Raw genomic sequence first — 15,647 nt, 5'->3', positions numbered from 1 at the left:
ATTCTCAGCAAAGATAAAACATATTTGAACCATCCTTTCTTTTTGAGACATTATATATAATAATTTAAATTTGCATTTGATCAGTGATATGAAGGTGATATTGGAGGATGTGGAAGTTAACGTAAAGCAGATTAAAAACGCGATAACGAAAATCTTGTATTTGTAAAAGCTTTAACACATTTTTGTTGTTTTAAAACTATTTAACTGCAGTTTTAATAAATATCTGGTGATCTTGCCATGAAGGTCCTTTTTTAGGATTGTTACAGTGGCAGTTTTGCACCGGCGTTGCCACCCTCTCATATGCACCCTAACTACAAGCAACTGAGAAGTATTACCCAAGCCCAGTCCGTCCTTATCAGTATCAGAACACTGGGTCAATGATGTGCAGTTGATGCTGGAAAAAGTCCATGAAGACATGAAGTGGGTGAGAGAACCCGGAGGAATTTAGAAGAAAGTGAAAAAGGTTTTCCTAGGTTCACGTTAACCTGACACCCTCAGCCTGGCAGCCTACTCATGGCTAGAGGCAGCCCCGGGTTTAGCTGGCCCTTTGGATCAGAGCACCCAGGGCACATTCCCCTTTTTGCCTGTGTGGTTTAAAAGGGTTTACTGAGCTGGAAAGAGTTTTAGGGGAAATGGGAAAATCTCTACAACTCTAAACTAGTTCAGCATATAAAGCAGAAAGAATCAGTTGTGCATTTTCTATTCCTTGGCTCATTACATGACAGTAATAAATTGTATGCATAGGTGCACCATCCTTAGGTATATCCAGGGGTAATTTAATGTATGACAACCACTCCAACAAGCGGTGCTCGTTTAAGGCCCTGGTCCAGCAACAACACAACAATACTCACCTAACATCAGTCCCCCAATCTAATGCTGCACTTCTTCTATAGCAAGCCCCCGCTCAGCCTTGGAAGACTGGTTGCATTTCCCAGCACTCGGTTGCCCCCATGACTTGGTGCACAAGGGATGGTGTCTGGGGATGGGCTGCCAGAGGACCAGGGGCCCACAGACAAAGCAGTACCAATTTTCCAACAGAGCCAAGACCAGAATACTGTCCATAAAAAAAGTACACAGGGCAGAGTTGGGGTCACAGGCATAGGCCATCCAGGCAGCATAAACTCACAAGGTCAACAACAATAAATCAGACAAAGACTCTCCATCACAGATTAAGTACTGGGGACTGGGAGCAGAGAGGCTATAAAGTCCAAAATCCATCAGGCTGCACAACTAAAGTGAAGCAATGGCTGCTGCTATTTTCTACTTCTTCTTGCTGCTGCAAATGACATCGCAGATTACATAGTAAATTTTTTTTTTACAGTAAAAAACACAAAATAAAAGTATAAATACACGTTTTAGTGCACCAAGCATCATTGCCCAGTGCCCTGATTTACATTTTGCCCACTATTAGCCCTGACCTTGATCTGACCTTTTGATGACTTTTAGATCACTTCCTGAATGTATCATTTTTAATCACTTTGTCTTTGACCCTGATTGTTCCTGACTGATTGCTGGAGACCGCATGGCATCCAAACGGCATCTCGCCGGCGCAAGCGCTGTTTTGGAGGCATTTGAAAGCAGCGATAGCGATTTGGAGTCCCTTGTGGAATCGAGCCATAGTGATTCACCAGGAAATTTGTCATCAGACAGCGAAAGTGAACTGAGTGACGATTCTGAACCTGTGCGCACATGGTGTCCTATTGACCTTGATGTGGACCAGGCAGCACTGAAGTTATCGAAAAAAAAAATATGCAAACGTGCTGCTCTGTGTTTGCTAATTAATTTTTTTTTCATGCCAACATGTATGCAGCTCTGTGTTTGCTAACTTTTTTAAATTTTTTGCTATTTTTTTTTTTTTTATGCAAACATATATGCTGCTCTGTGTTTGCTAACATATTACTTGCCACCTTCACCACTATAAAAGAACATATCCTAAGATACCTTTTTTATTTTGTTTTATGCAGGTAGGCTAGACAACAACAAGGTACTCCACACCTGAGGTTTGCAAGAAGCAGAAAATGGGAACCTGTGACCAAGGATGACATTTGGCTGTTTTTGGGCTTGGTGATCCTGCAGGGAGTTGTGGGCAAACCTGTGCAGAAGTGGTACTGGTGGTTTGCTGCTCAAAGACCGATGACAGAGGAAGGAAGAAACGCAAGGAAACCAGGTTCTACTGTCCTGGCTGTGATGTTGGGCTTTGTGCAGCACCCTGCTTCTACCACAACCGGGATGTCTACTAAAAATGTAAACTTTTCTAAAATCTGCATTTAATTTATATTATTATTTATCAATAATATTGCACCCTTGTTTGGAAAATTTCAGTGAAAAATTTTTGATAAAATAGTTTTTTTTTTGCTAAATTACATTGTTGTGGTCTATTATTTCATTATTTTTTATATTTATAATTTATAATTATTTATTATATTATAATTACAATATAATAAATAAATATAATTATTATACCCGGGAGTTAATCCTAAGAATTACAGGCCCATAATATAAACAAAAATTTCTTTGCAAAAAAAAATAGGATCACTTTTTGCATCAAAAAACTGACAGAATTAGAACGCTAGGGGGTTAAAGAATGCATTAAATAGGAAATGTATTAGTTCAAGAACAAATTTACACATTACAGATCTAATTCTCAATAAACATACATTCATTTATCAGGAAACTTTGTCAGCACCCCACCACATTATTACCGAGCAGTAAGTGCTACTCCTGCAAAGTCTTGGGAATGCTTGATCTCTACATAGTACATGAGCTGCACACAACCTAAAATTCACCCTTTTTACTAATGAAATCCTACTTTTAATAAGGATGGTGGTGTTTTATTTTAAAGTAAACCATCCCTTTAAATAATTCTTCCCTGGTGAAAATAGTTTTATTTATAGCCAAGCAGACATATCTGGAAATACAGAGTGCCATGTAAAGTCTGCTTGTCAGAGATAAAATTGCAACGGAGTTGACTCTTCCTGGTGCTGGAGAACAATTAGAGGAAAGAAAAGGGTAACAGACATAAAAGGAGCAGGAGAGGATGGTGAAGGTGACAAGGAAAATCTGATGATGAGAGGATAGGTTAACGACACTTAGTGGCACAGAGAGATAAAGGGATCTAGTGACAAACAGATGCTAGGGATCTACTGATGAAGAATTGTGTAATGGGAATCTAGGTGCCATAAAGGGGGATATGGTTGGAGACAGCTGATGATAATCTAGTAAAAAAATAGACAGTTATAGAAGTTTTTTGTTGTACACAACTAAGCTTGGTCCACTGATAGCTAGAGGAGATCTGTTGGTGGAGAACAGGAAAAGGGGTACCTAGTCCCAAAGAAAAGAGTGAAGGGAAATCTAGTTATTTAGAGACAAGTAAAAGGGATTGCATGTCACAAAGACGGGCAAAAAAGGATTTAGTGACCTATGGAAGGATAAAGTCAATAATTTTTTATAAGATCAAGCAAAGGTGAATCTGGTCACGCAAAATAGGTAAGCAGGGAATCTAGTGATCCAAAGTAAGGTGAAAAGGATCATGTATACCGAACACAATTGAAGAAAGAAGAGAACAGATAAAAGGGACCAAGAGGCATTGTGGATGGGAGACAGCTTGATAGTGATAGCCCAAATATAGAAAGTCAAGTAAAGCAGAGTCACAGAGTATCTACAGAACGGGTGACAAGGAAATCATTTATTTATAACAAAGATCGCCATAAACCAAGGACATGTGGGGGGTGCTGGGGCTTGTTCTACTAATCTACAGATGTACAGAAGGTAAGATATATGTTGTCTGCTAGGAATCATTGATATTTGTGCTGTGTGATGGGATGAACATTCACCTCCTGGTTACTGATTGCAATGTTTTCTTAACAATCAGATTGCGGCCAACTTTATGGTTTTGGTCCATGTTTGGGATATGGAGATAGATAACAGTATTCATAGAATATCTGCTAGGTCAATCACTATTCCTTTGTCATTGACCCCAATGTATACATTTCCAAAGGCCACCTATGTGTCTATGTCTGATCTGACTGTATTGTAAGATGGTGATTTATTTTTTCACTTATCATGCAGTATACTGGTATAATTGATTGGTTTGCACAGATATCCCAGTTTTCAGATGCTAATATCAATGTTCAGAAATGTATGTTAAAGTCTTCTTACACTCCCCATTACCTACCCCTAGGTTCCTAAAGGGAAAAAAATTGGACTACACTTTCTTTACATGTTACCCTTTTCCCATCTTTCACCCATAGGTAGGTAGGAATAATGTTTCTGTCTTTCTCCTGTGGAATACAGAGCAGCCAAAATCTTCTGAGCAGACTTTTTGTGAATGATCTTTCTGTGTGTTTATACCTGCTCTGTGTCCCACAGGAATCTTCACATCCAGCATTGCGGAAGATGGGGGTAAGGGATGTGAAATTGTTTTTTTTCACCTAGTAACAAAAATGATTTGGAGAGGTGGAGTATGCAAAGAGAGTGTAAGTGGACCTTCCATTGTATTGGACAGCAAAGATATTCGTGTACAGATTTTATTTCTGTACTCAAAGCAGTCAAATGACATTTATTACTGTATTTACTGACACCTCTGCTGTTACCCCACAGGCTGCACACAAGTCCCCTCTGTTTCACTCTCATTATTTGAAGGAGGCCAACGCTTCAACCACAGTGCCCTGGGATGCCAGCTGTGCCTCGATTGGACAACCCATACCCGTCAGGAATATACCTTCACATATTTTTATAATGGAAATGTTGTACAGATAACCAAAAAACAAGAAACAAAAGCACTGTACTATCTGTCCAACAAGAAGAATACCTATGGACGATGGGAATGCAGGGTTGAACAATATCCCAGCCTTAGTGCTGTGTACTACATAGGACCTCAGACATCCGCCCTGCCAGCCACAGAAGAGGGCACGGGTAGGTGTTGTGACATAATGATGTAAAGGGTTATCCTTTTATGTGTAGGGTGGCACAGACTGATTGGAGTTGTGAGTCTGTACCTTATCCTGCAGGGTGGCACAAAGGGAGTTATAAACTTGCCATTCCTCTTGCAGGGTGACAGGCAGAAGGAAGCTAAAAATCCATTCCTTCTTCTGAAGGGTGACACAGATAGAAGGGAGTTGTGAGTCTGTACCTAATTCTGCAGGGTGACACAGATGGAAAGCAGCTATGAATATGTCTTTCCTCCAGAGTACAGGAGGGAGCTATAAGTTTGTCCCTTCACTTGCAGGGTGACACAGACAGAGAGGAAATATAAATGTGTCTTTGCTCCTGCAAGGTGACACAGACAGAATGGAGTTATAAGTATGTATCTGCTCCTGCAGGGTGACAGAGACACAATGGAGTTATAAATCTGTCTTTCCTCCTGCAAGGTGATGCAGACAGAGGGGAGATATTCATTTCTCTCTCCTCCTGCAGGGTGACTTAGAGAGAATGGAGTTATAGGTGTATAATGTATCTGCTCCTGCAGGGGGATACAGACAAATGGGAGATATAAATCTGTCTCTCCTCCTGCAGGGTGACACAGACAGAAATAAGTTTTGAGTCTGTCCTTCTTCCTGCAGGGTGACACAGACACAGGGAGGTTTGAGTGTGACACATATAGAAATGGGCTATGGACCTGTCTTACCTCCTGTAGGGTGACACTTAAAGGAGCTACAAGTCTACCTGCATGGAGACACAAAGAGATGAATCTCTGTCTCTCTATGACCATTAATCATCAAACTTTTATTCAAATTAATTTACAGGCAAAGAGAAAAAAAATGTTCCAGTTCACGTAGTCCCACCACGACTTATCATAACCATTGTGACTGCAGTACTTTTATTGATAATCCTCATCACACTGACAGCCATTACATCCAGCTTCTGCCTATTCAGAATCTGCAGGTAGGTGGATGTGTTATCTAAAGGAATATAAATTTGTTTTATGTGCATTCTATTAAAATTTATTCACTGCTAATTACTCCATTGCCTTCCCTATTTTTCATGATGGAAACTGTACAGGATTTAAATATGGCAACTGTGCCTGCTGAGTGTTTAGGAGGCATAAATTTCATTGCTGCTGGCCTCATTCTTATTTTACCAACCACTGACCCCCTGTAAGCATACAGTCTCCGGTTTGAATGCTAACCTGCACATGTTTTGGGTCACATGAACCACACATAAATATAGAGCTTTGGTAGTTTCCAATTTTTTTCCAAAATAAGCTTTTTTTTATCATAAAAATGATAACATTTACAATATTGCAAAAAACTGCATACATTACTTTCTTTTTTATAACTTTTCAGTGTATGAACATACATCTTAATTTAACAAATATTATAATATATAGGAACACTTCTCTGTATTACGTAGAGAAATTATGAGCTTAACAACTGTCTTTAATATAGTCCCTGTTATGGGGTATAAATTATCAAGGGGGTTAGATACCCATTTTAAGGCAATGCAAAAACATACCATTTTAAACTGTATCTATTGAATATGTGAAGTATATATAGGAGGGGTGAAGGGGCATAAGAGGAGGGTGGGGATGCATTATCTTTATTCAACCTGATAACAGTGTCAGAGAGAAAAGTCTGGAATGTAGCCAGCAAGCCCATGTTAATTAGAAATGGGTCATCTTTTGATTGGTAGATCAGTTCTTCCATCTCTGCTATCCTATCTATATTTTAGAGCCATTCCTTGATAGATGGTCTCTGCAGAGATTTCCACTTTAATGGGATGACTAGTTTGGGGACATTTACTAAGTGAAAAAGACGACTTTTTCTGTATGTGTTGGGCTGAGCTTCACTGTGACGTAGGAGGAGTGTCAATTGACCTAATTCTCCGGTGATTACTGGAGTGAGTTCCTGAACCTACTTCCAAAATGGTTGAATGGAGGGGCAGTTCCACCAAATGTGTAGGAAAGAACCCTCCTCTGCAATACAGCGCCAACATATCTTCTCACATTGTGGGTAGAGTTTGTTAAGTGTTAGTGACACTCTATACCATCGTGTCCCAATTTTAAAGATATTTTCTTGAATATTAGTTACCATATTTTTATTCTAGTAACTTTTTGAACCACAGCCACCAATATTCCCACTTTCTCTATTAGTGAGTTTCCATTTTGAGTCTGATGGCTGGCTGTGGGGCAAACAGACAGGGATTGGTTCTTGCTAAAAGAAAAGATTTGACTCTTATATTAGGAGATGCCTTATATAGTTTGTTACCAGCCTTTCTCCACCCTTAACCCACCTATAGTCACCTTTCCCACATTGCTTGGTGTCTTCATTCTTCGAAAAGTGGAACAAATGGAGCTTACTCAGGGCTGACGACATCATCTTGGTCAAGTGATAGTGTTCTAGACCGCCGGTTGGCCAACATCTTGTAGGTTTAATCATCTTGTGGCCGGTTGGCCAACATCTTGTAGGTTTTTGTGTGAGTACAAAGACTTGGAAGCTTCAAAGGTTTGGAGGACATTAATCAATAATGTATGATATCAAATGTAGCCAAGGCCAAAAGATCTAATACTACCAAAGTTCTAAAAAAGAGGAAGCCCCAGTGCCCCCACATATTTTGTTTATGTTTTACATACATCAATAAAGTGATCATCATTTTCCAACTGATTGGAGTTCATGGTGCTCCTTTTCTACCCTCACAAAATTCACACACTTGAAAGGACCAATTCCAAAGACCTACCCCACACAATCTTATGAAATATATGCTAAGGGTTAGGGGTCAGAATGTATTTGGGGGATGGTTATTTTTACCATGCACATTTTTATAAATTTAAACCCCTGAAGAAAATGTATCCAAAGCTTTGAAACACATTATTTATGAATAATGTCATATACCCATAAATGATTATTGTTTTCCAATCAGCTAAAGCTTAGACAATTCTATATTTACACTAAGTATTTTTTAACAAGAGAAATAACACATTTCTCTTTCATCTTCTGTTTAGGAAAACACAAACATTACATCGCCAGGGCACAGGTAAGAATTTTGGATGACTTTCTGAAATGAAAATCAGCACACTTGTTAAATGAGTATACTATATTTAGTAGAAATGTTGTTTGAAACTCTTTATTATGCCCTCCAGTGTAAATACCCAAAGGTAAAAAAGTCTAAAAAAATGATATAAAGCAAAGTTGAAATGGTCTGTGATCAGGTTAGCCTAGTTCTTCATTAGACTGAATACATCTAGATCTGGAACATAGAGAAAAAAAAGGAAAGCAGAGTAGGCTTTTTAAAAGCACTAGAACAATTATTATGTAAAAAAACACTATAATTTTTATTTTAGTACAAAACCTTTAAAAACATATTGAAATAGTTATTAATATACACACAGTAAAATTAGTATCTTTCCATACTATTTTTGATCAGTAGGGAAAGTCACAAATGTGCGTATAGTTAACACATTGGAACCTGGGTCTTAAAACGATGCGTTTCGCCAGTGAGGGCTTCCTCGGGGTATACAGAGACCTATTGAGCTATGGAGTATGGAGTACTGGAATTGTGCCAAGTAGTGATGGGTTGTTAAATGATTGGAATACCAATCACCAAAGATGTTTGGACGCTTTGGGTGTTGGAAGTAATAGATGGACAGATATATTGGACATATAATTTCTTTCTAATGTTGGTTTAAGAAAGATTGTTAACTGTTTTATAGTACAGTAGCTTTAATATAGTAGTTATGATTCCTTATGGTTAGGGAACTTTTCCCCTTTATTTTGGTAATAGCATTACTTGTCCCATTGAAACTTTTTTAGCAAACTTTAGATCGGAAGGGTGAGTGGGACATATGTGTATACATATATATGTATACCCATATATCTCAATCCTACAGTGCATCCAGGAATACTACAAATTAAACCTTGTTTGGTGGAAGGGTGAACCCTCTGCAGCCGTCCAAACGGAATCCAGGACATGAAAATGGGGCTGTTTTTTATTTAAAGTTTGTAGGCAAAGCACGCAGGCCTGCTGCATCCATAATAATGCGAACTATAAGAAAAGATTTGGAAAACAGTGTGCTTTAGAGTTACTTAGCCTTTCACTTCTGACACTGAACCCCAGATTCAAAGTAACAAAAAAAATATGAAATGAAAAAAAGCCTGCAACGCTGTAATAATTACTGGGCAATTACTGCACGACATAATGAAAATGAATTGCCTAACATTCCAATTGATTTTTTTGTGGGTTAATGGAATATACTATTTATACTGCAGAAAGACAAAGATCACACAACTCTGACCTTACAGATAATTTAAACCAAGGCATGACTGATCTAAACATGGACACGGTAAGTTTAGAAAAGAGCAGTGGCTCCATCTACTTAGGCATTACATAGAAAAATATTATTATTGCTTTTTTTCTTTTTATTCCAGAGTACAGAAGTATCTTATGTGGAGCTGGAAATCAGCCAAATGCCGTCTTCCCAAAAACTGCTGAATCCTCATTCTACAATTTACGCAGCTATAATGTGATTGAATTTTAGTCCCAAAACCCCTTCACACTTTCTGTACATAGTGTCAAAACACGTGTAATGCACAATGGCATATTTATTGAATGGGATGGTAATATACAGAAACAGAACCAATAAATGGGTAAAATTTAATAGATTTGTTTTGGCACCAGAGCAAGGTGGGAAAAATGCTTAACTACTTAGCTAGTTTCTGACTTGCAAGATTTACATTCCCATGAATATGCTCATTCCAAAGTGGTCAGTCTATAGTAACCCCAAATTTGTGCCGGAATATGTCTCTACAAATGGGTATATACATATATGTGAAATGCTTTAACTATCAAAGTATTTGTAATGAAGCTCATTTAGTGACACAGACACCTCTGCCAGAGCGCAGAGAAAGTTTGGAGTCTTCCTTTATTGCAATTAGGCAATACAGATTGGTTAACAATCTGTGATCAAATAAATAAATAATATATTTGGCCATTTCACCACTAGGCATACATGAATTTAAACTGCACCTCATTTGGAGGGAATTTCCCCGCTTGGTAATAAAAATCTGTATCCCTTTGTTCCTTATGTTCCCCTAGTTTGATTGATGTATTATTACCTCTAAAAAAAAAGGATATAACAGTCTGTTAATGTCATATAATTCTTTTACAACCTCTCATTAACTGTATTTGTTTTAGATAAGTCAGTATTAAATGTAAAGTAGGGATAAAACATTAGTTACAGTTTAACCAAATAATATTATCAATTTATAAGTCTTTTAATTCTTCACGCATGTCCTTTGCTCCATTTTATAATGCAGCCTATCTCAACATTTTAACATGGGGAACCCTAAAAAGTCTTTAGTCGATCATTAATAGGCAATCCAGTTTTTCTCGACCATGGGGGAACACTTTGAAATAGCTCCAGGTACTTACTACAGTAAATTCACAGCTCCACATTAGTTTTTATGTATTGTATTTGCAGCCATTTCCCCCAGTAAAGCTGGTGATTGCATGAGGTTGAATGATACAAAAGCATCTCTAAACACACAAGGGCTTGTCTTGTCCCTTAAAGTGTTTGTAAATTCCAACAATTATTTTTTGAAGCTTTTTTTATGGTTTCATTTCCATTTGAAAAGTGCAACAATATGGGTAGTTACTGCTGAAAACCTTGCTAGCTGATAATTTTCTGTGCACTCCTTGCCTGTTCTGCAATATTATGAGATATATTTTTTATATATATTCTTTTGAGGACTACAGGACCTCAAGTCATCAAGGTAATGTAGAAGAGGGCAGAGGGCATTTCAAGTAGTTCTGTTGTATTTCTGTTGTCCCGATATAGTGGGGTGAATGAGCTTTGTCATGTTAAGAAACAAGAATATCCCTAGCATAATCTAAAAAGGATAAAAACCAATGCAGCAAACACATTTTAGGACTGTTATGCTGCCATAGTGCATGTTCAGCTTGTAGTGGGAAATGTAGCTCCTTTCTGACTACTTTTTGGATCTATGAAATCCATTCACCCACTAAACATTTCACATTGTATCTAACAGCAACCATTTTTACCATCCAATTTCTTTAATAATCATTTGAATATGTAACAATCACTGTGGATCAAAAATACCTTAATTTGATATACCAAGATTTATTTTTAATCTAAGCAGAATTTAGGCCTATATTGTAACTTTTATTATTTTTTGCATATAATAAAATAGATAACACTGAATTTTCCTTGAAGCGGTTTATTTATAAATCCAAAAGGGTTATAAAACAAAACCTGTTTCCAGCATATAATAGATGAGACAGCTTAAGGGGGTTGGTGTAACTGACTGATGCTCCAATACTCAGAAGAGAAGGGGGGTATAAAGGGACATAGAAAGTCAATAGGTTGTACCAAATTACCAAAAACAGACACCATAAGATTATGTTATCCAATTCCAAGGCTTGTGTTGAAATATCGGCTAATGTGTTGAAGGTAGGAATTTCTGCGGACAATCCGAATTGCTACATTCAAAAGAGTACCCAAGAGGTATCCACCAAATGGGACCCACAGTGGTAAAAAGTAATTGTTCTTAAGTGAAAAAATTATGGGATAAATAATAAAATGTATTTAATTTTTTTAATGTATTAAAATGTCTGATGGAAGTCTGGTTTGAGGTCCATAGGAACCATTCTCCCATACTGCACTGGGATAAGGAAAGAAAAGTTCAGTTGCTCTAGGAAATAAAAAACATTTACTTAGATCAGTAAGTTTCTCCAGGCAGCGTATCCCCTGCATTTTTTTGCATCGGTGTCATTTAGAGCAAATATGTAAGTGGAAAGCCTCAAATGATGGCTGTCTCACCCAAGGTGTTGTATGTACAGAATTGGCTAAATAACATTTACACTATTGTGTTGAATTATTGCATGAACGTGAACATGTTGTGTGTTAAGGGCAGCCCATTTGGATATATCAGGGCGACAATGTACCAAAAGCTCAAAGTTACCAATTGGTCTAGTCCCCAGAAGCAACAAGAAAATCATTCTTCAGGAACAAAATGACAAAGGGAGAGTTCTGATGAGTGTTAAGACCAGGCTTCTGTCAAACACGTTAAATGTAGCCTCATGTATTAAATACTTGGAAAGGTCTGACCGGTCCACTTTTTTAAGTAGTAAAGTAGTCTGTCCTGTTCTAAAACGATTTATGTCCCTTTAGAGGAGAAAAGTGATTTAGGAAAGATGGACAAGGAAAGTCTGAAGGCATTTCTACATAGAAGAGGTAGAGGTGGAGCCAGGGAATGAGGTAGAGAGAAAAGAAAAACGTTTATAACGGTGGTTCAGGAAGGGTATATATAGGGTTTTAATGTGCATCAATCACCTATACCATGGAGGCTGCCATTTTGTGAGTTACAGCAAAAACAAGGCTTATGGGCCCATGAGGGAATGGTAACTACCCAACAGCAGAAGTTATCGTTCCATTAATGTTTCCCTATTCAAGAGACAATGCTCCAACCCATAACCACCTGCCAATAGTATACGTTCTTGAAACCTATTCATTGTTCTTTTACTACACTGCCCCTACAGGCTAACTACACCAATAACTTTTTTCCATTTTTGGCATTTAAAAAGGCCTTTATTTATGTCTTTCACTTGGTATGCAGTTTATTGGCTTCCGAAAATGGGAAGGGTATTTCTGGGGACACTCCAGTAGTGGCAATTTTCACCTTCCCCCTTTGCAATATGGCTACAATGACAGCATTGTCTACTCTTAAACTGAACTCTCTAATTATTTGTTTATTTTGCTTTTAAAAATTCACATCAGCATTTGCCCCCAGCATTCAGGCTAACCTTGTCATTGATTTGGAGTTGTCTTGGCCGAGTCCTTAAGAGACAAAGTAAACCTTTGATTTAAAGTGTATCGGTCATTGATTTTTAGGCTGCAAATTATTATTAGAGTTTCTTATTATTAAGTAATTAAAGAGCACAAACTATACCTTTCTAGACATGAGGTTTTTGTGACATGCAGGTAACCCCCACCTTTTACCTTGTATTGGAAAACTAGGGGAGGACAGACTAAAGTTATCAGAATTCAGGAAAAGTTAGAGCCCTGATTTTGGTGATCCCAGATGCCTGGATTATCTGGATAAAAAGTAAAAAGGTGCTTAGTATAGTGCTTAACTTCAGTGCACAAAACAATCTGTCCAGTAAAAATCCAAGACACAGGTTCACGTTAAGTTGCCCAAAACCATTAGTCAGAGGTGGAGTTTCCTGTTCAGATATATCCATCATTCTGCTAAACTGACATTGTAAAACAGACAGGCAGCACACAACTCCAAAAATAGGAAATATTTTATATTATGTCTGCACAAGCTTTTGAAGTATGACTCAAGTAAGACATTTTCTAAAGGAATAAGTCTTCAATTGTAAGCTCTTTAGGACAGGGTCCTCAACTCTACCCATGTTATGGTTTTTATCTGTCTTTCATCTGTTTATTGTACAGTGCTGCATAATATGTTGGCTGCAGCCATTATTTTTCTTTTCAGACCTTCATTAGTGTAGGGTAGGTAGGAGTTCCTAATGAACACTGTCCTGCATGGGCAAAGTATGAGAGATTCTTTAGATGTCCATTCCTACATATGTGTCACATTAACGCAAGTATTCAATCACGTGCTACTGTACTACACATGCAGCACATTTGTGGGAAGCAATGTTGTTCATTCTGAATCACACCCCAATGCACCTTCAGCATACATGCATTACAGTGCTATACACAGCAGTAATGTACTTTGCCCTTTGGTGTTCCTCCAAAAATGCATGCAATTACTTTTTTCAATTATTTTTAGTTGGGTCAGCCCACTAAAGTTAAAGCATGTTGTAGGGCAAATAGGCCCTAAGTGGTTCAAACCCTGAAAAACTATCATATTTGAGCCCATTTTCTGATTTTTATATGGCACAGTACTTGAATATGGGTATGGATTACTTGCGGTGATAACCAAATCCCAACATGTAACATTTTGCCCTGGATGATACTTCAAAGAGCCCGCAAACACACATAGTATTTTCCTGCGCTGTCCTACAATATCAAATTTAGCAAAGCTTATTGGATTGGAGACTGTTTATGTTTATTTACTAAAGGCATATATGCAGTTCTCTTAGCAAAGTGAATGACCCCTTGCAAGGGATATCGCACTAAGCTAAGTAAATACGGTAAAGCCTAAGGCTGTGTTCATGATCCTTTCCAAGGACAAAAGAATGGAAGATGCATGAATGAACAAGCTCTGTGCATACAGCACCTGTCTGCTCTATGGAGAGGGAGAATGACGTAGCTGCACCCGCTGCGCTCTCTCCCCTTTGCTTCTATTACGACCATTCTTCGTTTGTGGATCCGCCGGAACCGATCAATAAACGACAAGACAACAAGCACTGTACACATGCCAGATTCTCGTCCGATATCAGCCCTGAGGCTTCAATCATTTAATCATGTGCAAGCAGACATCCTGTTTTAATACTATATTATTATTTATTTATTTCCACATGACTAGGTATTCTTTGCCAGTTGGCTAAATGAATATACACCACATTCACTTAAACTAAATAACCCCTTGCAAAGGGACCATTCACTTCTCTAAGTAAACAGCCTACATTCCTTTACTAAAATCAACTCAGAATGTGTTTGAGGGGTAGAGAAATGCAAAAAGACAGACAAAGGACATACTAGCACCAAAAGATTTGCATTTAAGCATCATTATTTGTTCCCCTTAATAGAACATATGGTTAGCAAGATAGTCTGTGCCACTGTGCTGCAGAAACAGCAGAAATATATGAAAATGTGATGGAGAACCAGACAGATAAAATGACAAAATATTGCATCTTCTAGTAAATGTTTGTGTACCATCTAATGGCCATATTGTACATGATATTAACATTCCATACACTGGTTATATCAAACATTTCACCTAAAACGTCCATTCTGAGAAAGTCACAGCTCAGTCGTACCCCCATGTGATAAGACAAATGGTAACGGGTCTGCTGTGACATTACTTACACACTAGTCATACTTTTCTTTTTTCTAAATGCAGATTGTATACAGCGCCTGATAACTGGATGCAGTTATCTCAACAAGCAAATATAAAAAATCTGCATTGTTTCAACTACAACAGGAAAAAAACCAAAACTCCAGAAAACTACTTGAGTCTACTGGCAGCCCCAGACATTCAGACAGGTCCTAGAGATATGTACAGTCCAAAGGTTAGGAGACCTATCCAGTTAATTTAGGATCAATCCCCCAAAAAGTGCAGTGTTTCCTATTAAACCCAAAGCACATTCTCAGATATAGAAAAAGAACAGCTAGAATTGTATTGGCTGCTATGGGAAACACCTTCACTTTTTTTACCTCCATTGTTCTAGAAAACCTATGTGCTACAGTTGCTTGTGTTAGTATATTTGTGGATGATACAGGTAAATCCTGTAGGCTGAAATGGATGCTGTAGAAAGATAATGGGAGGATATGAAAAGGTGTAGGCTGCCTGTAAGCCAACCAGCCTGTGCTGATGTGGCCGGTAAGGCTGGGAGAGGTTGGGCTAGAAGTTAGATTTCCAGCTTGCGGTTTATCAGTATGGAGCAGGCGGTTAGGCAGCCTCCTAATTTGGACATCTCCGTGCAGGATGCTGGGACCAGGGTGTAATCAGTCAGCTTCTGAAAGACCTGAAGAAAACAAACAGAATTGACATTTTTTTTTT

At 38.1% G+C, this 15,647-nt stretch overlaps 2 protein-coding genes across 3 annotated transcripts in view; one reads left to right on the top strand and one right to left on the bottom strand.

Moving 5' to 3' along the window:
• Positions 1-2,972: 2,972 nt before the first annotated feature.
• On the top strand, positions 2,973-11,155 carry LOC140343176 (uncharacterized). The gene is made up of 6 exons (XM_072429722.1): positions 2,973-3,768; positions 4,600-4,914; positions 5,745-5,883; positions 7,940-7,971; positions 9,204-9,277; positions 9,363-11,155. The coding sequence occupies exons 1-6, from the start codon at positions 3,720-3,722 to the stop codon at positions 9,459-9,461; spliced, it is 708 nt and encodes a 235-aa protein (XP_072285823.1). The 5' UTR covers positions 2,973-3,719; the 3' UTR covers positions 9,462-11,155.
• DDAH2 (DDAH family member 2, ADMA-independent) overlaps positions 11,156-15,647 on the bottom strand; it is a 20,484-nt gene continuing 15,992 nt past the window's right edge. For both annotated transcript variants that reach the window (XM_072429719.1, XM_072429718.1), the window contains exon 7: positions 11,156-15,612. In XM_072429719.1, coding sequence (XP_072285820.1) covers positions 15,496-15,612 — 117 coding nt within the window. In that variant the 3' untranslated portion in view covers positions 11,156-15,495. The remainder of the gene's footprint in view (positions 15,613-15,647) is intronic.

This window comes from Pyxicephalus adspersus, chromosome Z (assembly GCF_032062135.1).
Source record: "Pyxicephalus adspersus chromosome Z, UCB_Pads_2.0, whole genome shotgun sequence".
Lineage (NCBI taxonomy): Eukaryota > Metazoa > Chordata > Amphibia > Anura > Pyxicephalidae > Pyxicephalus > Pyxicephalus adspersus.
This window is presented reverse-complemented; position numbering and strand designations above follow the sequence as displayed.